This window comes from Lepidothrix coronata, unplaced genomic scaffold (assembly GCF_001604755.1).
Source record: "Lepidothrix coronata isolate B3197 unplaced genomic scaffold, Lepidothrix_coronata-1.0 Scaffold34, whole genome shotgun sequence".
Taxonomy (NCBI): domain Eukaryota; kingdom Metazoa; phylum Chordata; class Aves; order Passeriformes; family Pipridae; genus Lepidothrix; species Lepidothrix coronata.
In genome coordinates this window covers 2,737,646-2,760,488 of record NW_016690214.1, presented here as the reverse complement: position 1 = coordinate 2,760,488, position 22,843 = coordinate 2,737,646, and the positions used below count along the sequence as shown (strand labels likewise).

The 22,843-nt window shown below is 47.5% G+C and overlaps 2 protein-coding genes and 1 long non-coding RNA gene across 3 annotated transcripts in view; 1 reads left to right on the top strand and 2 right to left on the bottom strand.

Annotated features, from left to right (window-relative positions):
* Positions 1 to 1,036: 1,036 nt before the first annotated feature.
* On the bottom strand, positions 1,037 to 10,996 carry CACNG1 (calcium voltage-gated channel auxiliary subunit gamma 1). Its single transcript, XM_017811872.1, has 4 exons — positions 10,729 to 10,996; positions 4,977 to 5,051; positions 2,768 to 2,905; positions 1,037 to 2,069 (listed from the first exon to the last, which is right to left on the bottom strand). The coding sequence occupies exons 1-4, from the start codon at positions 10,967 to 10,969 to the stop codon at positions 1,843 to 1,845; spliced, it is 681 nt and encodes a 226-aa protein (XP_017667361.1). The 5' UTR covers positions 10,970 to 10,996; the 3' UTR covers positions 1,037 to 1,842.
* Positions 10,997 to 12,560: 1,564 nt separating this feature from the next.
* LOC108495797 lies at positions 12,561 to 19,194 on the top strand. The gene is made up of 6 exons (XR_001874232.1): positions 12,561 to 13,076; positions 13,735 to 13,822; positions 13,908 to 14,066; positions 16,421 to 16,557; positions 18,481 to 18,628; positions 19,122 to 19,194. It is a non-coding gene; the product is annotated as an uncharacterized LOC108495797 (long non-coding RNA).
* Positions 15,350 to 22,843, bottom strand: part of CACNG4 (calcium voltage-gated channel auxiliary subunit gamma 4) — a 43,075-nt gene continuing 35,581 nt past the window's right edge. Inside the window, exons 3-4 of the mRNA XM_017811865.1 lie at positions 20,546 to 20,686; positions 15,350 to 19,712 (exon numbers count right to left, since the gene is read on the bottom strand). Coding sequence (XP_017667354.1) covers positions 19,174 to 19,712; positions 20,546 to 20,686 — 680 coding nt within the window. The 3' untranslated portion in view covers positions 15,350 to 19,173. The remainder of the gene's footprint in view (positions 19,713 to 20,545; positions 20,687 to 22,843) is intronic.

Here is a 22,843-nt window from a genome sequence, read left to right as displayed (position 1 = left end):
CTCACATCTGAGCACCAGTGAATGCTTCATCCCAAAACTTCATAATATATGTGTTATTTGTAGTGCTTTTCAACTTCAAAGAGCTTGAAAAACATTAATGCAACTTCACAAAAGGCTTCTGTTCTCGCTGCCACGCTGCTGATGGGGAGATGGAGACAAGCCTGAGCCTGGCTGGGGCTGCTGGGGCTCAGTGCACCCCAACGGGGTCTGGCTGATGGTGGGGCCCCTCAGGCCAGCACTTAATTGCTGGGGAATTTCTCCAAATGCTTGAACATGTCATGATTTCAGATCTCTTCAACTTGATCAGAGATTTTCTGTTATGAATTCTGTTTTTCTTTAGGATTGGGGACAGCTGAACGTGGAGGGAAGGACATTTAGTTCCCTTTTCTCCTGATTTTTAAATTACGGGGTGAAAAATGTCCACTGTAAACCTCATACTTTTTCCTACTTGAGGGAGAAAATGCTGAGCAGATTCTGAAAATTGAAGTGTAAAGGAAGAAAAAAAGAAAAAAAAAAAAAAGAAAAAAAGAAAGATGACTGGTGCTGAGGGACCGTGATGGTGAGAAGGGCTTGGCTGGAGGGGCTGGGTGAGTGTGTGGGGCTGGGGGACCCCCAGTGCTGCAGGTGGCCAGACTGGGGGCCCCCCCAGTTCTCCCAGTGCTTCAGGCAGCTGTGGCAGAGCCCTGCAGGGGCTCAGCAGCAAACCAGCCCCCTCAGCATCCCCCAGCACTGCCTCGGGTCTGCGCTGCTTCAAGCAGCATCAACTCGATGCACTAGTGAGGTGCTTCCAGGGCTGACTCTCCTGGGTGTTCCAGGCAAAGTCCTTTCCATCTTGGCAGCTGCTTTGAAGGATTTTTCCTGAAATGTAGTTTCATATACAGTGAGCAAAGCAGGGTATTGTTAAAAAGCCCATTCAGGGGGAACTAATGAGAGCCCCGTGCAAACACCACCCAGAATTACAGTGTCGTTCTGGACCTGGCAGAATTTGATGGGCCAAGTGATTCATCCATCAAAATAATTTTCCAGAAAATCATGCTACTGGAAGATTATGCTTTTTATTAAAGGAAAATATCACTCTTAATGTTTAATACTTCTTGGCTTTGCCGCTGAAGTTTAAGCAGAACAAAAAAAACTCTTTATCTTGTGGGATTTTATGCTTGATTCGAAAGAATGGAACTGCAGGGTGTAAATTTGGAGGGGAAATTTTATCCTAATGCTACTCAAAGTTCTGTTTTGATTTCATTTCAAATTTTAACAGTTTAATAGAAGAGCGAAAGGATCTCCAGCTTACTCCAGAGTGATGAACTAACCCTTCTTAGGGAGGGAGAGGAGCACGGCACAAATGGGGACACGGACTACTCATGGAGCCAGAGTTTCTCAGTGTCTCTCTCTGACCAAGTAATGTATAAAAGCCCGATATCCCTCACAAATCTGCACCCAACCACACCAAACATCTCCCTAGCAGAGCTGTGTTCTCTGTGGCCTGAGCTGTCTCAGCTACATCAGCACGGGGCACCCCAAACTGGCACAGAGCAGTGCCATTCACCCACACCCGGGATGGTGCTGAGTGCTCTTTCTGCTTTCTTCAAAAAAATAATAAAAAAAAGAAGACAGAAAAAAGAAAAAAAAAGAGAGAGAGAAAAAAGAAAAGGAGGGGGAAAAAAAGGATAAAATGAGAGGAAAAGAAAAGGAAAGCAATAATTACAATCGAACATGCCTTGGTTCAGTAATGACTCACTTGATGGAGAGCACATTGTAGAGTGGGACCCAGACATTTTAAAAAATACAAATCTTTTCAGAACACTTTCTGGATTTTTTTTTTTTTCCCCTGTGCTGGGAGCATCAGTGCTCGGGCTCTGCATCCATGCAGGTCTCCCAGGGGTTCTGGGGGAAGCGGGGCAGGGCGATGAGGAGGAGGGCGATGCCGCAGACGAAGAGCAGGACGAAGGCGGCGCAGGCGCAGGCGAAGGACCAGGAGTAGCTGTACTCGATCCACACGGTCTCCTCGCTGTCGATCATCCTCTTCACAGACTGCCTCATCACCTCCACGGAGATGATGATGCAGAGACCTGAAGGGAGAGAGGAGCAGTGGGTTGAGTAACCAGCTGTCAAATTTTTCATCCCTAATTAACCACCTCGTGTGTCGTTCCCATGCAGGAGCTGCAGTGAGAGTCACAGGTGAGTCACTGACTCCAGCGTTGGGAGGAACCAGTGCTCAGAACTGCTGAGAGCTCTGCTCTAACCCAGGTCAGCTGGTGGCTTGGTGAGTGTGATCTTGGATGGGAAACTCAAAGTGGAGGAGGAATAATTGCATTCCCTGGGGAGCTTTTCCAGAGGTTGAGTAAGATTTTTATTGAGGTGACAATTTGCACCTCTGTCTTTCCCTCATCGTGGCATGTCAAGGTGTTCCTGGCTCATGTGAAAACACAAGTCTTCATGTGTTCGGGGCACAGCTGTGTGTTTTGGGCCTGGATCAGCCATTTCTTTGGTTTGAGGCTTAACAAATGAGATTGAATGTTGTATATCCCTGGTTCAGACTGGGGTTGGCAGTGATTGTGGTAGAAATATCCCTTTTAAAGAGAGTTGGAGAAAACACAGACTGGGCAATGCTTGCTGAGCAGGATGTTCTCATACCACACAGGGATCGGGAAGGAAATGCCATTTTCAGGGCATTTTTAGAAGTGTCTCCATCCCCCCAGGGTCCATCTTAAGTTTCCCTATGTTGTCTCATGACCCAAGTGCAAGAATGGGAGCGCCCACCCCGTACCTGCAAAGGTGTAGAACATGGATGCTGGTTTCAGCAGATAGTCCCTCTTCTTCCTGAAGGACAAGAGGACGCAGATCGTCCCGATGATCGCGAAGCCAACGCTGAAGATGGCAATGGCTGCAGCTGAAATGCTGTATTCTGCCAAAGGGAAAAGAAAAAAACACCAAAAATGACACAGTGTGCACATTTTGAGCCATCAGCTGTGCTGACATTGTGGTAGGTCACTCTGAGCAACACAAGGTGGTGAGGTGGCTCTGGTGGATTATTCCCCTCAAATAAAAACAGGGGCATGTACTGGCCAGGTATCTTTTAAATGTGAGGGGTATACAATCAGAGCAGGAGGGGGAAACACTTTCTGAACGCTTGCTGAGGGAGCACAGGGCACTTTTGCTCATCAGCCCACCTGGATGGGGACGATGGAGCGCTGGGCTGGAGCTGTTTGGGCTCTGCCACGTGGGTGTTATTGTTAAAGCCTCACTGGGCTCTGTGGCTCCTTCCATCACCCCACACTCTGCTCTCACAGTAAATAGGCAGCTCTCTGCTATTTCTATTCCCCTGCAGAGCCCTGGTGAGGCCCCGTGAACTGATGCACAGACAGTGCTCCATGGGCATCCGAAGGGGGGAAGTGTTTGAACAGCACATTTTCACTCTTTTTCCCCTTCAAGAAAACGATTTCCAGCTCTGTGAAAACCCAGCTTCTTCAGGGCATGGGATTAAACCCTCCCAAAAAGTCCTGGTTTTTGCTAAGCCAGCAAAGCCACACTCTGGATGCTTCCCCCAGCTCCAGAAACCTTCAGTGCCCGAATGGAGGGGGAGAATTGCTAATTGAATAATTCGGGCCTTCATTTGCATATTGTATTCGTTTTCAGATTAGTTTAATATTTAACACATGTAGCCATGTGTGAACATCACAGTGCCTGATGATATTTGCCTTTCAAGGCATTTAAAAAAAATAATCTCCCAGGCAAAATCATGAAGAGTTTTTTTGCCTGTTCCTAATTAGCTCCCATCCAAACGAGCTGTTTCTGTGAAGGGGAAAAGCAAAATCACTCTTTGTTCTCGCTGTTTTTCATCCCACTGTTTTATTATCATTTCCTTAACATTTCTCTTTACTCTGTGCTGGAACTGCCTGAAAGAGTTTGTTTCGATGTAAAATCTTAAGCTTTTCCTTTTGCCCCAAAGAAAACATGTTCTTCCTGATTTTTTTTTTTTTCTGAAAATGAAGTTCTCCTGATATTTTTTTCTGCAGTGCTGTGAAGGCATTGGCTGCATTTTTAAGATCAGGTGGCTGGATCTGATAGTACAGGTGAGCAAAAGCAGGCTGCTCTGATATATGCTCGTCTATCCACTTAAATTTCCCAATTTTTCCTGTCTTAGGAAACTCCTTTTTTAGAAAAACCTTTTTCCAGGGTTTCCCACCATTACAATTTCCACTGGAAGCCAAGCAGATTGTTTAACACATGTAATGTAACCACGGGCTCATATTTTCTACAGTATGTGTGTTGTGTGGCAAACTAGAAAGGGGTTTGTCCTCAATGAGAGGGTGAGAAAGAGAGAGGAGCACGTTAGGGGAGCCCTCAAAATATTTGGCTATATCAGGGACTTACTAAAACTGTGAAATTTGTCTGTGAAGGACTACTTTTCTGTGAACACCGTGCGTGTCTTTGCGGGATCCCTGTTCCTTCTGTCCATCGATCGCTCCATTTTTTTACATGACTCTCATATAAAATCAATATGAAGCATAAAATTCCTGATGGTCTTCAGAGAGCCTCTGCACTTCTTTTCAGGGTCAACACTCTGCTTGGGGTATGATTTATTCATTTAGGGTTTATTAATATCTTCCCCTTCCATGGCAAAGGCTGAGTGTCACGGGTAGTGCCAACGCTGTAAAGTCGTTTTTGTGCTGAGAAGACTCTTTGCAGTTTTCCTGTGTATTGATGTTGTTATATATTTGTGGGACAACTTATGTAAAATCATGTTTATGGGTGTGATCATATATAAAAATAATTCTTTCCAGGAAGCTGGGATTTGACCTTGTGCAGGGCATTTTCCACATTTTTCCCAGCTGATGGTGTCTGATAGAAATTCCTCTGCTGCTTTCAGTGAAACCAGGGCTGAACCTTCATTTTGGGGACCCCTTTCCCTTTCATATTCTATGGCCTCCACTTCATACAACACTAGGAAAATACTTTTTTGGAATTATTCTTACCTTTCTGGGTGGTTACTTCAAATATCTCTGAGGTCTCTCCTGGAGTGAAGTGCTTGAAGTAGGAGCAGTTGTGGTCTGAAAGGGAAAAGGAAATTCAATTTTGTGCACTTGGAAGCCTCTGATAAAATGTAGCAAAACTGAATTAGTTTTTTATTGATGCATCAAACTTGCAATGTTTTTGAGCCTTGCTACCCTTGGAGATGCTGAGAAGCTGGAGTTGGATCTGATTTTCCTTGGGAGCAGATGAGGACACGGGCATGCCAGGACACCAACTCCAGCACTGGCTGAAGCCCCTCTGATACCTTTTGTGGGCTGCTCCCTCCCTGAGCTTTGCACACTGATTGCTCATCTGTTTAAAATATGAATTACAGATAATTTTTCCCATTCTGTCTTTGGCCAGCACACATTTCTACCTCCCTGTGTTGCTGTGTTTCCTGGGGATGAGACCTGCCGTGCCCACAGCTGAGCTGGCAGCTCAGCTCACCTCCCCTCACCACTGCCAGCCCATCCACAGTGGCATCACCCTCCTGTGGTGAGCTTGGAGTGCAAAAAGGGAGGATGAAGTGTCCTCATACACCTTCTCCCTCCTGGCTCTTCCCTCCCCCAGCTCACAGACCCCTGTGGGGCACTGGGGGGGTTTGTTGCATGGGGTGGGATGTCACCACCATATCGGGGTCCCAGAGGTGAGGCTGCTGCAGTGCAGCAAAGCACGTGGTGTTTTACTAAAATAGGGATGCTGAGGGCCTTTTTTTTTTTTTCTTTTGGCTGTCAGTAAAAAAAGAGCACAGTGAAAAAAGACCAAAGCTGTCTGAAGCCCAAACAGTTGTCCAGGGAAGGGAAGGCTGCATGAACCAAGGGCAAAGAGGCTCTCGTTCAACCAGGCTTCACTGAAGTTTGATCCCATCAGGGCAGTCTATTAAGTGTGTTTGATAAGACAGCAGAGGTGGAGAGAGGGGACTTTATGAAGTTCCTTTCTCTGGAATTCCCACGAGCACTCTGCCAAATCCAGGCGTGTTACAGGAGGGCTATGAAGTGAACAGGGGTGAAGATTGTGGGACAGGGGGATATGGGAGGAGGGAGGTTGGTGGCTGAGTCTCTCCATGACCACAGTCCTTGTTCCTCCCCAGCCCAGTGAGGGTCAGCAGTGGAGCAGTGGCACTGCTGCCAGTGGATACACAGGAGACCTTCAGCCTCAGCGGGGTGGGAAGGGTCTGCTGAGGACCTGCTGACTCGGAGCTTTGGCAGCAGCAGGGTTGGGGTGGAGGGTGTTCTGGCTATTTATAACTGGTTTAATTGAAGGTTTGGAGGGCTGTGGAGCTGGGAGAGCAGTTGCTCGCCAGGAATTTGGCTGGGAGGGCACAACCGTGGGGACGCGCTGAGCGGCGCCAGCTCTGACTGCTGGAGAGGACACGCTCAGCACCCACCCAGCACCCCCCTGGCACCCCAGGCTGCATGAAACACAGGCAAGCAAGGGGCCTTGGTTAATGCCAGCATCTCATCCATTAAATAATGGTTATCAGGAGTTAGCACCAGCTCCCAGGACAAGCTGGGAGAAAGTCTGCGGGGATGTTGTGGTCCTTTCCTCCAGCACAGGTTGTGGGGGAAGCCTGAGCCAAGTTGGGTGCTGGACCCCACAGGGAGTCCTCTGGGTTTCTGCCTGTGTTCATTTACAGCATGAATTTCCCCAGCAGAAGATCCCAGTGCACTGTATTTTACCTGTTGGTTCTTGTGGTTTTTTTCCTGTCATGTAAATGGCAGATGCTGCAGTTACTGACTCAAGGAGGATTCATTTTCCTTCTCCCAGGAGAAAGGCAATTGCAAAGCAGTGTTTTTGGGCCTGTTAGTGGAAGATTCCTTCGAGACACTCTTATCTGCTTAATTTTGTAAGCTGCCTTTTATTTCATCTGCAGATCCTCCTTGCTGGCAAGGTTAATGTTTAGCTCTGGCATCTCCTGACCTGTTCTTTATTATCCTTGCAAACGACTGGAGGAAATATATTTGAACTGAGCCCTCTGTGACTGAAATGGCAAACTTTGAGCCCCAAAGCAGTGGTTTTGTGCCTCTGCCGGTGCCTCAGTGGTGGCCAAGTCTGAGCATTGTGTCTGGTGATCCCAGTCTGGGGAGCATTTGGCTCCTGTGCTAAATGGAAAGGAGATGGGATGAAACTGGGGCACTTTATTTTGGCTTTTAATTAGTCCTCTGAAAAGCCTGAACTCCGAGGAGCCCCCAGGCAGTACAAAGCTCAAGGTGAAGCCATCCAGACATGGTGTGGTGGGGAGCACAGCACAGCTCTGTGTCCACTGCTGGTGAACCAAACCAGCCCAGTCCACCCTCCATCCTCATAAATCATCTTTTGGAGATGGACTTGTCTGCAGGAAATGAAACTGCATCTTCTTGGGGCTTGTAGCAAAGCTCTGCCAAGATATGATAAAAGGGGTTATCACAGGAGAGGTTTATCTCTAGGGAAGGTGTTTTTGGAAGATTAGTTTATTGTGGGAAAGTGTGATTAGATTGTTTTTGGTGACGTGTATTGTTTCCAGTTTTAAGATGCTTCCATGCTCTGTGGAGCTGGGAATATCCATTTCAACAAGGCTTCCTGTTATTCAGGAGAACTGAGGCACTGCAATGCCTCTCTGGTGCCATCATGAATAAGAGAAAAGCCCATTTGTGTCACACCACATTTGCATAATGGACAGGACTTACACTGGGTTTGATAATGGAAGAAAGCTCTGTGGCAATCTTTGTTTCTCTGCACCCCAAATGCATTATCTCTGCCACGAGGTCACCCCACTGCTGATGGGGACAGTCCAGGGGCTCTGAGGGTTGTAACATGTGGTTTATCACACAGTGTCCTGCCCCTTCCAGGTCACCCACCCTCACAGCCTTCCTGCTCCCTTCCCTTCAGATCCATCACTCCTGGATGAGTGCAGGGACAAATGGACCAATCTCTCTTTCAACTCCAACCTCTCCTGGATGCACTCCTGGATGCAGGAGAAGTGCAATCCCACTGAACTGTGGTTGAACCTTGGGGGAAGAAAGGGTGGAAAGACAATGAGATGTTTGGGCCACGCGGAGTTTCAGGTGGCAGCTGTGCCCTGTGAGCATTGGAATGACAGGTTGGGAGGGGGCTGGAGCCCACTTTGCTCTTGTACCTAAAATGGACACAGCATGTGTGAGTTTGTGGCAGGATGGATGGTTAGAAAATCCTGAATTTTAGTGTGAGATTTCCACTTGTGTTAAGTTTGGGAGCCAGGACCTGCTGCAGCAATTAGAGGAGGTGTTAGAGGGGTGGGGAGGGTCAGGCCTTGGGCTCTGACCTGGCCAACAAGGCCTTTGACACAGACAGAGTTTTGGAGATGGTATTTCCAAGTAGTTTAATTTCACACCTGTCTTGCAGAGTGAGCCTCTTGTATGGACACGGGAACGAGACAGCCCTGCTGAGAACTCATTTGCTGAGCACGTTGTCTGCACTCAGGTTCCCATATTTACAAGGACCTGTTTAAGCTGTTGAGCAGCCCCTGCTGCTGCCCAGAGCACAGGAGCCCACTTTGCAGGACAGCACAGACCTGGAGTTACGGGCAGTGACACTGAACTTCGTTTACAGCTGGTAATAAAATGCCCCCGTGCCCACCGACCTCAGTTAAAAATGTCTCCGTATTAATCTGAATTTGCCCGGTTTTAACAGCCTGATCTTTTTATTTGTTACAGCAGGATGCTGAACCCTTTCAATTTGTCAACACCCTCGGAAAGGCGCTGTAAAATTTTAAAGCTCTGCCTAAATCACAGCCCGGCTTTGTGGACTGCGAGCCAAGTCACCCTCCCCTTTCTGCGCTGTGCTGAGCTCAAAGCCTAATAAATAACGTTAATCATGCCATCCATTTCCTCCACAGGGAGCGACTGGTAAATGGTTATTAATTCAGTGATAAATTCTGATGCTTCTTTCCCAGTCCTGGCAGTAATGTCTGGTTATGTCTCATGATTTTCAGGAAAAGGAGTGCCCACATCTGCTCTTTCACTGCGCGTTTGTTCATTCACATTTTCTCCGCTGCTGCAGGTTTCCCAACCCTGGTGTTTCCCTGCTGACATCCCTTCCCAGAAGTGTGAAATCAATCTAACACGGGCCGTGTGGCCGCAGCATCGCTCAGCAGCCCGAGCCCCCCCTCCCCTGCTCCGCTCCTCGCCCGAGGAAAACAGGGAGAAAGATATTTATGGGATAATTGAGGTGCGAATTTCACCCTTTGAAACGTGACTGCGGCGCGGAATGCCACCCGAATTCCCAAATATCTTTAAAAGCTGGAGAGCCAGCCCCGGTGCGGGGTGGGCAGCTCAACCCCTCCACCGTTCCCAGTTATTCTGTGCCTGGCGGAATGCGGCGCTGGGACGTGATTCAACGTCTGTGCGAGCACATGCTGATGTCTGTCAAAGATAGTGGCTGCTTTCCTGTGCCCTGCCTGCGAATCTGCTTTGTGCAGACAGCTGGATATTTATGAGCCTTATATTTACCCCACGGTTGTGCAATTTTGCTGTTTATGCACCGATTCCTATTGTTTTTCCTTTCGTGGGAGTTCTCCGTGCGCAAGGGAAGGCGCTCAGCGAGGGATGTGTTTCTTAGGCACGTAAGTACCTTCGTGAGAGACATTAAGCATATGGATGACACACTCCCAAGTTTGGTTAGAGGCAGATCCACACGCTGAGGCTGAGCTCCTCTCTTCCCAACACGTAATTTGGACCAAAGAGATAAAGAATTGCAGTAATACAGGGAATATACAGTCAGCCCAGGCAGGAAGATTTTTCACAGGAAATTTTCAAATATGTGTTAACATATATTTCATTTCAAGCAGCGAGTCTAACACGAAGGCAATCCTGTTATATTTCTGTGCTGGAAAGCATCCAGTCCCCTATAAGCCTTCCGAAAAAGCAGCGTGGCTCAGTCACGGAGGGAGGGTATTAGTGCAAACGGCGCGAATGTTGCTGACTTGGCAATCAGCAAAAACATAATGAGCTCCTTTAACCATGGGAATGGAACAGCCTTCCCGGAAAGCCGCCGTGCCCGCTGCCCTCCCCATCGATTGGGCTGGAGGTGCCCGTGGTGGAGACGTGTGTGGGAGCAGGTGCCTCCAGTGAGAGGTGAGGAGGCTCCATAAGTCCTTGAGAAATTGATTCAAACTCAGTTGATGACTTTTTTTTTTTTTCTGGAAGTTGGCAAACCAGGCTGCAGGTCCCTGTTCCTCCCTGCCCTGAGGAATGGCCGTTGTTGGAATAACTCAGAGAGAACTCAATGCCCGCCGTGAACAGGCAGTTCCTCCATGATTATGTGGATCTGGAAATCCTACAGATCCAGCTGTGTTTGGTGGGCCCATAAATCCTCTCTCTTGCCCGCTGCTGTCAGCGTGCCTGGGTGCTGCAGGGCCCTTGGCTGGGGTTCAACCAAATTCCCTCCATCCCCATTTCCCTTTTGTGATTTCCACCGTGCCTGATCCTCCTCCCCTTCTCCCCGCTGCTGTCAGGAGACTCAAATATGGTCACAAACAGATGTGCGAGGCAAGCCAGCACACACTCACGGCAGGAGGGATGGCAATGGGCTGTGTTTGCAGAGCAGCACCAAAACAGCCCCATCCCAAACTAAGGGCCGAGCCCCATCCCGAACAAAATGCCACAGGACACGGAGCCTGTTTTCCTTCTGCCATGCCCTAAGCCTGCCATGCCTGAGTGCCTGGTGCTTTCTCCCATGCACGGGTGGGTGCTCACGTACCTCCTGGCAGGCTGATGGGCCCGCAGCCCTTCTCCTTGGGGCCTTGCTCCTGCATGTAAATCCGCTTTGTGCAGAGCCGCCATAGCCCGAAATGAGCGGCCTCGCAGGTGGCGTTGAACTCCTCCACCTTGGGGCTGAGCACGGCCCAGTGGTCCGACACGACGGCTGCGAAGAGCAGCGAGATGCCCACCAGGATGACGGAGAACGTCAGCCGCACCTTCAGGGGTTTGCTGTCGTCCATCCCGCTCCGGAGCGGCGCTCCCGGCGGAGCGCGGCGGGCGGTTCGAGAGGTCTCCCGAAATCCTGGCGCATCTGAGCGTGTTTGGAAATGTCAGCTCCGGGGAGAGCGGGGCGGCCGCAGGCAGCTGCTGGGCTGTGTCAGCCGGTGCCCGGGAGGCTCCTCACGCACAGCTCAGCTTTCGGCCCCATCCCGCCCGGATTGTTTGGGATTCGGATTCCCACGGCCGGGCGCTCGGCACAGCGGCCGCCGCTCAGGGGCTGCGATGTCTTGACTTGCAGCATGCCCAGAAATAGGCATTAATGGGACCATTAACTTTTCAGCGAGGTTATAAAAATATCTGTGTTTATAATAGTGCCGGGCCTGAGCTCAGGCTGATCCTAAACAGTTTAATAGCCCCGGAGCCCTCGTGCTGCACGCCCACGCCTGCGGCTCGCAGTGGCCCCTGCACGGAGCTCGGAGCTGGATGTCCCTCCAGAGCCCAGAACTGCGGCAGAAAATGGCAAAATAAGGCAACTTGTTTATTTTAGTATTGATTTTTATTATAATTATGTCTGGTTTATTTTTTTGTAATAATATTTTTAATTAACCCAAACTATTCTGAGTAGTTGGGGATATTTTTCTTTCCTTGGGCTTTTTTTGCCTTTTTTTTTTTGTTTGTTTGTTTTTTTTGGGGGGGGGTTTGGTGTCTTTTTTTCTTTCCTATTTTTTCTAATGCAAAACCTTGAGTACTCTTTGCTTTCTCACCAGCCAGCTTCCTCTCGATGCCTACTGTAACTCCAGCAGCCACCCAACACGCCCTTTCCTTCTTCCAGAAGTGACTTCCCTGAGCCCAGATTCCTGGGACCAGCTTCTCTCCTTCCCTTTGATACTCCAACTGATTGTAAAGCTAATTTGATGATAATGTCAATGCAGAGGCCACTGTGGAGGCGACATTACAATTGTGATGTCAAACTGAGGAGGGTGACAGTACCTGAATGTTAAAGAATGGGTAAAAAAATGCCAGTGGAAAGCTGCAAATATCATTGTGTCAAGATAATGTCAGAGGTACTCCAGTCCTGCTTTATTAACACCCCAGTTTGATGTCAAAATAAAGGTGCAGAGGTGTCAGCTCAAATTGATGAGGACAATGTGGAGCAAGGAGTTGAGGTGTGAGGAGAGCATGGGAAAGGAGGGAAAATAAAGAGTAAGCCAAAAAATGTTGATCCAAAATAACTGTAATTGAAATATGGCTTAAAAGGGGCTAATGTTACTCTGCCTGATGTGTGACAGGGCTGACTCAGACACCCCTGGGGAGCAGGGGACATGTCTGAACCCGGGATGGCATCTGGTGACCCATTCCCGATGGGAGTGTGGGAACCAGGGGGAGGATTGAAGGTGTGTGGTGCAAAACTGGAGGGGAAGGGGACAGGGACCAGAGAGGACAGAGGGGACATGGAGCAAGGCAGGACCAGAGACCACAGGCACATCCATGCTGGGGCTGGCAGAGATATGAGAGGATTACATTTAAACCAGAACCAAGAGTTCTCATGAAACAGAGAAACCTAAAGGGAGCAGGCTTTAAACCAGCAAAGGAATGCATTAAAGATGTGATGCCTTTTCCTTTGAAGAAGGCTCTTGTTAAATTTCACTAGACATCAGTCGGTCTCGGGAGCTGCATCCCCACTTCGCTTCCTTGATTCTCCAAACTCCACAGGTGGAACAGAGGGAAGTGAATGTGTGTTTGCAAATGTGGGCACAAAGTGAGGTTCTGGTTGCTGAGGAAGCAAGTGCTAATGATCCTGCTTTAGACTAATTACAACCTACAAGGACTGCAGGGTGGGAACTCATTAATTTCTTCGCTGGTGTTGGTCTCTGTGTCTCTTCCAGTGTTGGCAAGAATCATGCTTTTTGTTCTCATTTAGGTCTTTCAATCTGGATAAGTTCTACGGTTTTGGTTTTGTTTTGAGTTTCCTAATTTCCAGGAAACAACTAAAGTGAAATCAGAAGGGAAAAATTCATCCTTCCTTCCTGATGAGTGGAGCTGGGAGTGTGAATGAACTTTAATGAGCCCCAACATGAGGAGCAGTGGCTTCCCTGGGGACCGAAAGCTCACACTGCTGCAACTGAGGTCAGATGTTGTCCCCATCCCTCAAAAAATGACCTAGAGCTGACAATCCATGGGAAAAAAAGTGTTTTGTGGGTTATTGCTCCCCATGGGCTCTGTGGGTTAGCTACATGAGCTGATGCAGCCCCATTGCGAGAATGCTGCTGTTGCCTCCTCCCAGCACAGGCTCCGTGTATTTTTGGGGGCTCCTGGCAGGTATTTGGTGATCAGCACCTTGGTGAGAGCCAAAAGACTCCTCTGCCCTTGGGCTGAGCCTCTGTCCCCAACCTGGTAACTTCTGCCTTAGTGTGGAGGTGAAGTTGCCTTCCCTGGGGCTTCGGGGGCTCCATGGGGCAGGTGGGCACCTGACAAATGCAGCAGCAAAAGGATTTCTGGAGGAGAAAAGGACACAGTCTCCCTGTGTCAGGTGGCAAATATTCACATTTAAAAATCAATATCACATGAAATATAAACAGACTATTAATGAGGACCTGCTGGGAAGCAGAAGGGTTGTAATTAGTTGCACTTTAGCAGCGGCGAGTGAGGGACACGATTCTGTTTCTCTACTGGAGAAAATGCCAAAGGAGGTGCCTGAAGCCCAACTATGTGTTGTGTTTTCCCTGGCAGAGGTGGTGGCTTGGCTCTGCTCCCCAGCACTTGCAGTCTTCTGTATTTCTTCCAGACCAGCCTCAGTATTTACCACAACCAGACTGCCCCCATTCTGTGGTTCCCTGCTGGCAGAATGATGTTCTGCAGAAGACCCTTCGCAGGTGAGAATAACCCAGAGAGGGGGAGCCGGCAGCTGGTCTGCTCCCAGCTCAAATGTGAGTTCAGCAAACAGCTTTTTTCCAACAGGAAAATATTTGGGCTCCTCAGCCTGCATTGCCCCAGTGGGGTGAGACCACCGGGATCACCATGGGCTCTGCGTGGCCAATACTTGGCAATGGCACCCTCTAAAAGCTCCCTAATTCTGGGGCTGAAATCCTGCCAGCTCTGAAGGCAACAGCAAAAGGTGTGAGTGCGTGTTTTGGTTGGTATTTTATTTTTTAACAGACCCCAACCCTGCTGTACGCAGCCCAGTCTCTTCCCTACGGGGCACAGGCAGGGCTGGTCAACCCGTGTGACTGATCCAAGCTCCCTTCTCCCAAAATACCGCCGCCGTGCCGGGTGTGCCGTTCTGGGAAGCGATCCCCTGGCTCTGGGGAAGGGCGGCAGCGGGGCTGTAAGCTGAGCCCGGTTGCAGACAGGTGCAGAGCCTCTCCATTCCCTTTTATTTTCAGCACCGCCCATGTCTGTTACTTTTCTCATTCCAAGGTAATGCCACATCCTCCTTGCTGGACTCTTTTTTCCAAAGCTTTAAGGACTCTTTACTTTCCCCCACCCCAAACACCACTTTTTGATACAGCCCCGTTCACAGCAGGGCAGCCTCAGCTCCTGGGGTCACCACTTACCCATGGACTTGCTCAACAATGTGGGAAAAGCCTTTATTTGTTTCAGTCCAGGGGAACCAGCTTTGGGCTCGAGCTTTAAAGGGCTTCTCTGCCGTGTGTCAGAGGCATTTGAAAAGATGAATCCCCTGCCTCCCTCCAGACGTGCCAATTCATCACACGGCCGGGAGAGGCGGATGGAGACACACGGGCAGTCTTCATCTTTAGAGACAGTCTGGAGGCTGAGGAGCTGGGAGGTAAAGTTAAAAGAAGGATTTGAAGAAGAAATATTGCCTGTATATACAGGGATGGCTCGGGATGTCTGGGAGCAGGGAGAGGCTGCTGAACTGCTGCCCTGTGTTCTGCACCACTCGTCCCGCCGGGATTTTGGGGTGGTGATCAGAGCAAGGCTGTGGGAGCTTCAGCATGTGGAGTCAGGCTTCCTTCAGGCAAAATGGGCAAGGTCAGGGGAAAGGAGGATGCTTGGAGGTGAGTTCATATGAAACCTCAAAAGCTGAAAGAAAGCACAGGCTCAGGGTGAGCACCTCAGAAGACACCGGGTTGTTTTTCTCAATGGTGGTTTGCAGTGGCTTCTGGCCACCACACCAGGCTCAAAATGGGAACTGAAGCTGGAAACTAGAAGGTCTTTCTTAGTTCCCAACCCAACTAACTGGAAATATTGTGAGGATAGCTTATCTTGGAGATTCTGTGGGACCACAAGAATAGTTCTATCTATCCCATATATTGGCTTCCAGTAACATTAGCAGCTGCAATCAAACAGAGAGAAACATGAAAACATAAACACAGAAATCTCAGCTCAGAGAATCTGGAAATTAAAAATCTATATACCTTTCTCCACACAAAACCGGATACATTTAAAATGGTTTATTTAAAAAGTAAGGATTAAGTACATTATACATGGTTGTGATTATACCAGTAGAACTGAAGCACAGTGGAAATAACACTTTAGAACTGCAGACAGAAATGTAGCCTCAAGGGACGTGATATATTAGCCCTTGTGGATATGTGATCCATACAGAGAGAAAAGGAAATAGAAAAATAGTTTATTGTTAGATGTCTGGGCAGCTGAAGTGATTTCTCTTTTTACTCCTATTGTGGATGAGAAACGAGGAAGAGAGAGAGCTGATGATACACCTGAAACTTTGTTTCCTGGAAAATCAAATCTGATCCGATAGCATTTTTTTTTTTTTTTTGGTTCTGCTGTTACAGTATGTTATATACCAGAAAACTGATTATCGTTAATGATATGGTTCTGTGATATCTACAGGCCTTGCTGAGAAATGGGGCTCATTTTTCTGATGCTGTCCAGGGAAACCAGAGAGATGTGGAAGAACAGATGGTTTTTTTTAAACTATCACTGAATGGTTTCAAAGTCTGAGCACAATCTAACTGTTCAGATAGATCAGCCATGGAGCGAGATTGTTCATGGGCAGGAATGCTGCAGATTTTACAGTTTTGTCGGAATCAAAGTTTTCCACAGGGAAGGACTGATTATTTGAGGATTTTTTTTTTTTTTTTACTGGGAATGTCAAGTGAAAAGTTTTTTTTTTTTTGCTTTGGTTGAACAATTTACTGCACTGCAACTGTGTGAGTTTTCAATGGCAGCCCCCGTCCTCCCGCAGGACGAAAGCTCTGGTCCCTGTTACCTCCACTTCTGTGCCTTTGCTCCCTGCCCAGGCCCCGTATCCCATGAGCATCCCATGATCCCCGCTCCAGCTCCATTTTTCCAAGGTGCCTGCTGGAGAAGGAGCAGATGCTCTGGCTCGGACCAAGACAGGCCATCACACTCGGGGAGCTGCTGAGAGCAGCCCTGCCCTGGGGGAGGAGGCTCTGCCAAAGAGCAACACCCCAAAAACCCTCAGCAAGACTTTTTTTTTTTTTTGCCAACGTGGTGTAAAAATACTTCATGTGCCTCTGCAGGTCTGACCTGGGCTGAAGGAAAACCTTGGACTTTGGCTGGAATCAGATGGTTTGAAGCACATTCACTGGAGAAGGACGATTAAAAGAACAAAACCAACGCGCGGAGCAAACCTCACACTGTCAACTTCCAGTTCAAGGTACATGAGTTTAGAGAAACAGCCTATATCTAACTCCTGGTTTTAAAGGGAATGGTTTTATTCTTAATTACAGTAAACACGGATGAGGACTTAGTTCTAACTATTAGTTTATTAACACAGTGGGAAACAAATAGTTCTGGGAAATTGCACTTGAAAAATACATCGACTATAATTAGATGTAAATTAATTAGCACTTAGTATGACACACTAATGAGACAGAAGGTTGGTTTTTTTTTCATTGCAAACTTCTACTTCTATCATAGCTAATCAAAGTATTTTAATATTACGAAGTCTCAAAAAGTAGGAAATAATTTATTGTCTGAAAGCATAAAGATTCTTGTAAAAAAAACCTTTCATCAAGAACTTTAATAATTTTAGAACTCTTTTATGTTGTCCTAGCCGAAAAGTAGGTAAAAAAGTTTTCTTGTCTGCCTCTGTTTGAATTTTTTTTTTTTTTAAAAAGCTTGTGTAACATCTTTCTCCATAGTGTGTTGATACAGAAAGTAGCACAACATTTTCTACTTTTAAATCGTTCCCATCGCTCCGTTCGCTTTAGCTCTCAGAGTTCAGAGGTTCGATAAAAGGATCCCAGCAGAGTTTTAACCTGAATGGAAACTCTTAATGAGCAGGGATGAAGGCTCCAACCCACCTCTGCCAAAATAACGATGTGGCTCTGCCAGGCTGAGGGCCCAGCAGAGCTCAACAGCGACTAGGGGAAGACTTTAGCTCAGAATTGAGAATTGTGTCTTGGTTCCTGCAAGGAGAGAGGCTTAAGCAGGGTTTATCTGGGGGGGGGGAGAGGGGATTTAACTTGCTTTTTGGGATGTTAAGGCAGCTTCTCCGGGATTTCCCTGGAGGACTTGGTTCCACTAGCTGAAAGCCTTGAATCCAAACCACCACCGAGTCACGGCCATCGCGGGATAAATTAAGACTAAAGAGGCTTTAACAGTTTGGCTGAGATCTCCCACCATCAGTGAGCCAAGCTTTCCAAATCATGATTTTTTTTTTTTCCCTTGTCACCACTTCTCTAGTCTTCTGGGTAAAGATGGTGGGCATATTCAAAGGAATCTCCGGGAATTAGATGCTCCTCTCTCACTGCATCTAATTCATCTGAGGGGAATCGGGCACCTCATTCTCATATGGCTTGGTCGAGTGGTCACTAAAATCAGCATGAGTACTATTAAATTAAATTACCTTTGAGTCAGGCCCTCGAGCTTTGAGATCCAAGCCTAAGTGTAAAAAATGAAAGCAGGAATTTATAAGAAGAAGAAGAAAAAAAATATTTCAGACTCTTTTAGAAACATACAGAAGCAAAGGGTACAAATTAGTTCCCTCCTTACGTGATGCATAGAGTTTGCAGTGGGCTCTCTGCACGTAAGTAGATGCATCATTACAAAATAAATTAAATCAGGTCGAACCACCATTTCCATCTAAAAGCAACTATACCTTGCACCATGCGGCACTTATTCATAATAAAAAGAGTTTAATAAATATCTCATAAACGGTGACTATTTTTTTTTTTTTTGTTCTGGTTTTTTTTTTTTAAAAATACAAAGTTGCCATCTGCTCTGCCGACGCTCCGCTCCCGTCGCTGCAGGAAGGTTTGCTAGTTTAGCTCCTCGGTTTTTTTTCCCGACGTTGCTTAGAGATCTCAGTTCCCAGTAGCGTTAGTGTTGCACTTGTGAAAGCAGTAAGGAAATCAGGAATGCAGTCGCAGGGAACCGGCCACCCCGGCTCAGCTCTGCTCCTCGCCCTCGCTGGGAGTGTCTCTGGGGGCTCCTGACAGGCAGCACTCAGCACCTCGCCGGATCAGGCACTAGGGCTCGTCGAGATGAGGAATTCAAGTTTTCTAAACGTTAGGCAAGAAATGATATTGGCAAATATGCTCAAGTCCCACCTGCTTTAATCTTTTCCCTTGTCCAGGTGTCTCAAGACGCACCCAACCCTCTTCTCCTCGACCTGCATCGCCCCAAGGGATGCCTCACACCCAGAAACGGGGGACTCCCTCACCACCCCATCAGGGAGTCCACGCTGCTCAGTACGTGGGTGCTCTACGGTTTCAGTGGCACAGGTCAGTTTTAGAAAGTGTTGCCTTCAAAAATATTTTTTTTCTGTTTTTGTTTTGTTTTTTTTTTTTTTTTTTTGAAAGAGGCAAAGTTTACGCTGTGTCAAAGGAAAGTGGCTCACTTGATGAGTAGTTCATATTCATCCTTGGGCTTGATTATAAATTATATTTGCAAGTTTGTATTAAGGGATCTCAATATTAGAAAAAAAAAAAAAAAAGTCGTACAACAATTTTTCTGTAATCCTTTAAAACACACTGGTGGCCAGTCCTTTGCAGTTTCTCCAAGACTGTGTACACACTACAAAAGTGCAGGGACATGAACTGCCTTCGTCTCGTGACACCAAGAACGGAAAGAAACAAACTCCAAATAGCTTCAAAAAAAGCTACGAGCGTGTAACATCTTTATGCTGGTCCAGAGGATCTCCACTTGCTACCTCAACACATGCCACAATTAAAGAGGTGAGAGGGTATTTTAACATCGCTCCTTCTCTCATGACAGATCCCTTCTGTTCTGATATTTCTTCAAAAAAAGCGCGAGGGAGGAAGGTGCTTCAAACAGGCGTCGTCCTCCTGTTGACCATGTTGACGTGGAGTCCTTCCTTAAATTCCTTCTGAAGGAAGTTGTGGACCTGCAGAAAGCTGGCTTCCTGGTCTGCGTTGTAGCTGGCAGCCGTCGTGACCTTCAAAGGCTCTCTGGAGAGGGTGTACATGGAAATCTCGTTCATGGGGATGGTGCTCGCTATCTTCATGCCAACCGGGGAAATGTCTCTGGACGGAGAAGGCTCCGTAGATCGAGAGCTGGATCTGGACCTCCTCCTCCTGTACCTGTAGCTTGGCATCCTGGCATAAGGAGAACTGGAGGAAGTCTTAAGGAATTCCCTCTTGGTCTTAAACCTCAGCTCTTTGTTCTTCTCGATATAAATGTTCACAGCCAGAACACCTATGGTTTCGGCCACAATAAAAGACAAGGCTCCAAAATAAAAAGACCAACCATAGTTGTAATGGTTCTTTTTGTCCTCATCTCGCTTGTCACTTGGGTCACCTGCGTTGCTTGATATGTAGACAATGATCCCTATGATATTACTTAGCCCTAGAGAGAGAAAAACATAAATCAGTGGTTATGTGGCTGGGAAGCTGAAATTCAAGATATGTTACTTTCTGCACCTGAATGGTTCAAAGATTGCGACCGGGAAATTTATTACAGTTATTGACTCTTTAATTTGTCTCAAGGTTCCATTTATTCTTGAAAAACAAACAATGGATCCACGTCTGGTACATTCGCACGGATGCCAAAATATTCAGCCGGATTTTTTTCCCCACCTCTTCATTTCCACAGCGGGAAAGAAGCAGCATATGGGAGCTCACTAATATTGTTAGTGGGATTCTAACATTCAGAATAATGATAAAAATACATTTTGAGCTCAGGGCTATGGCTGTTCACCTTGATCAAGATAAGTTCTCTTCCACCTTGCTGAATTTTCATCTAAATGCAGCCTGTTTAATCCAGGCTTCAGGGAAAGCTATTAACAATGGGGCTGACTCTCTCAGATGTTTCTTGGGTGAAAAACAGGCTCACCTATCAGAGGTGAATGTTTTCTGCCACCACATTAAAAATAAGGAAAAGGCCTTAGGTGGAAGAGGTGCCTGATTCATCTAATGTTTAATACATTTTAAATAGTGTAAAACATGCTTGTTACTGATTTTCACTTCCTTTTCCAGGAAAACTAAAGGCTTTTCTAGAATATACTTATTTTAGGGCTTCAAGAAGATAATTGTGTCTGAAGAAATTTGCCTGGTGTGATGTTGTTAATGCCCTCAATCCAGGAAAGGGGTGCCAGGGAAAGAATTGCCAACGAGCTTTTCCAGTCTTTTTCAGTTGCAAAAGGCGGCGCTTCTTAAGGACTCAGTTTAAGGAGAACGTACCTGCTGCAACAAAGAGAATCCCAGCGCTGAGAATAATGTTGTTTTTGCTGTTGTAAATCCTTCCTGCTCCGACACAGAGTCCTCCCAGCAACAGCAAAATTGTGCTTAGGATGGGGAACACGCTGGAGGCGCGGACGATGCCTGGAGGGAGACGGGTAGAAAAGCAAGACAGACAGTAATCATTTCAGGAGCCTGCTCGGGTGCAAGTGTGGAGATCAGAGTCTCAAAGTCCCTGACTTTTCAGAGAATCATTAAGAAGAATGATATAGAATCACAGAACTGTTCAGGTTCGAAAAGGCCTTTAAGGTCATCAAGTCCAACCGTCAACCCAGACCTCCACTGTGTTCACCGCTAAACCACGTCCTCAGGTGCCACATCCACACATTTTTTAAACACTTCCAGGGATGGTGACTCCACCACTTCCCTGGGCAGCTGTTCCATTGCTTCACAAACCTTTCAGTGAAGAAATTTTCCCTAATATCTAATTTTCTTTTTCTGGAATTATTACTGATTCTGCATTTCTGAGCATGTTTTTGGGAGCCAAGATCTTGGGTAGGTGGCCAGGCTTTCAACTGAGTAGCTTCAATCTTCTGAGCTTTCTCCTAGGAAGTCCAGCCTTATCAACATTATCTGATGCCATCATGTGCAGAATATTTCTGGCAAAGCATGAGGTAAGTGACAGTAAGACCCAGCATCATGCAGGGAGCAGCTGTGAAAAATTCATGAGCTGGCTATGAACCCTACGAGGTTTGGGACGGCTGGAGCAGACGGATCTGTTCCTTGCTACATGTGCAAGGTGAGCAAATCACAGCTTTTGAAGCCAGCAGCATCCATGTTGCCAGCAAGCACAGCTAATAACCCCTTTTTCTTTTGTTGGATATTAAGGACATCGCAACCTTTCAGATTTCTAAGGAAGAAATTCTAACAAGTGCGTCTTAGATGTCCGTGTTTAGTTTTCTGACAGCAAAGTAGAGTCATTTTAAATTCTGTATGCTTCAGTCCATTCACCAGCATGGGCTATAAAATCCCCCACAAAAATATTAGAACACCACTTCAAGCCAGCTTTCAAAGTCGGGTCACAACCACACTGAGCAGCAATCGACAGGGAAGCGGCAGGGAGGGAACAAAAGGGCTGAGAAAAAATAAACAAGCATGAGAAGAGGGATGTCTGTATTGTAAAAACCAAAGGGGTAGAAGCTGGCAGGGGTTCCTGAAAGGCAGAGTGAGGAACCAAGTTGTATTATTGTTGTAGAGAGAGGATTTTTTTTTTGAAGAAGGGGAGATAAGGTGCTGTGGAAAACAGGATCACCCAAAAGCTGGGAACTGTGGAAAGGTGAATGCACGGAGGGGAGTTCTGGCAAGGCAAGGGGTGCCAGGGTGTGGGGATGCCCAAGGCGAGTGGGAGTCAAAGTTTGCTGTCACAGGGGCATGGAAACCCCAGAGCAGACTGGGAGGACACGGGTACCCCAGGGCTGAGTGCTGGGAGAGGAGAAAACGCCATCTGGACGTCTCCTCTGCCACGGTGCCGTGAGCGCCGCGGCCTCTCCGGGTGCCATCCCTGGCTGACACGCACGGAGAGCGGCACCCGTTTCCCGAGGAGAAATGGCCAGATGTTACAGCCGATGCCTTCTCATTTTACTGTGGATGGCCATGGCATTCCCGACTCAGTGAACACTCCCTGATGATTCCCCTGATAACTGGTGGCACAGCTCCCACCGACGGCGGAGGGGCAGGGCTGGTGTTTGCTCCCTGTGCTCTGTCCAGTCCTGGAGCCCCCACTACGGCCCAGCCCTCCCGAGGACAGTGAGAACACAAACCCAAGAAGACAGGCCCTGCCTGGGAAGATCCTGCCTGTATCGATCTGCAACAGTGAGAAAAGTCCATCCCTCCCCAGCGTGGCAGTGTCGCCGCACGTGTCCCTCACAGAGGGGGCATTTTCTGATGGGATCTGAACTCCATTCAGGCGGGGGCATTGCTATTCAGGCAGCGTCTCGCAAGGACTGGCACATCCAAGTGACGTGGCTGTAAGGTCTCTGGTCAAAGCCTGTTGAGAGGTGAGAACCCCTTCTCCTGTCCTGCCTGCACCCCCATGCAGCTGGTACAAAGCAACAGCACTTTTGGCTTCTGGGTCAGTTTTTAGAATCAATAATTAGAAAAAGATTCACAGTCAGTCTCTGCTGCTGGACATTAAGGCACCCCAAATCACTGCCTCTTAGTGCCCTGGCTGAAGGCAGCACTGGCTCAAAATCTGTGGCCCACTCTTTCTGGATGTTATTTCCTATATTTGATGGCCATGCT

Bases quoted from the DNA above. Each gene is read 5' to 3' on its own strand.
- CACNG1 (XM_017811872.1), bottom strand. From the start codon at position 10,969: ATGGACGACAGCAAACCCCTGAAGGTGCGGCTGACGTTCTCCGTCATC. The intron at 2,906-4,976 runs GTAAGAATAATT...TCCCTTTGGCAG, and splicing joins TGAAGTAACCACCCAGAAAG to AATACAGCATTTCAGCTGCA. The intron at 2,070-2,767 runs GTACGGGGTGGG...CTCTCCCTTCAG, and splicing joins CATGTTCTACACCTTTGCAG to GTCTCTGCATCATCATCTCC.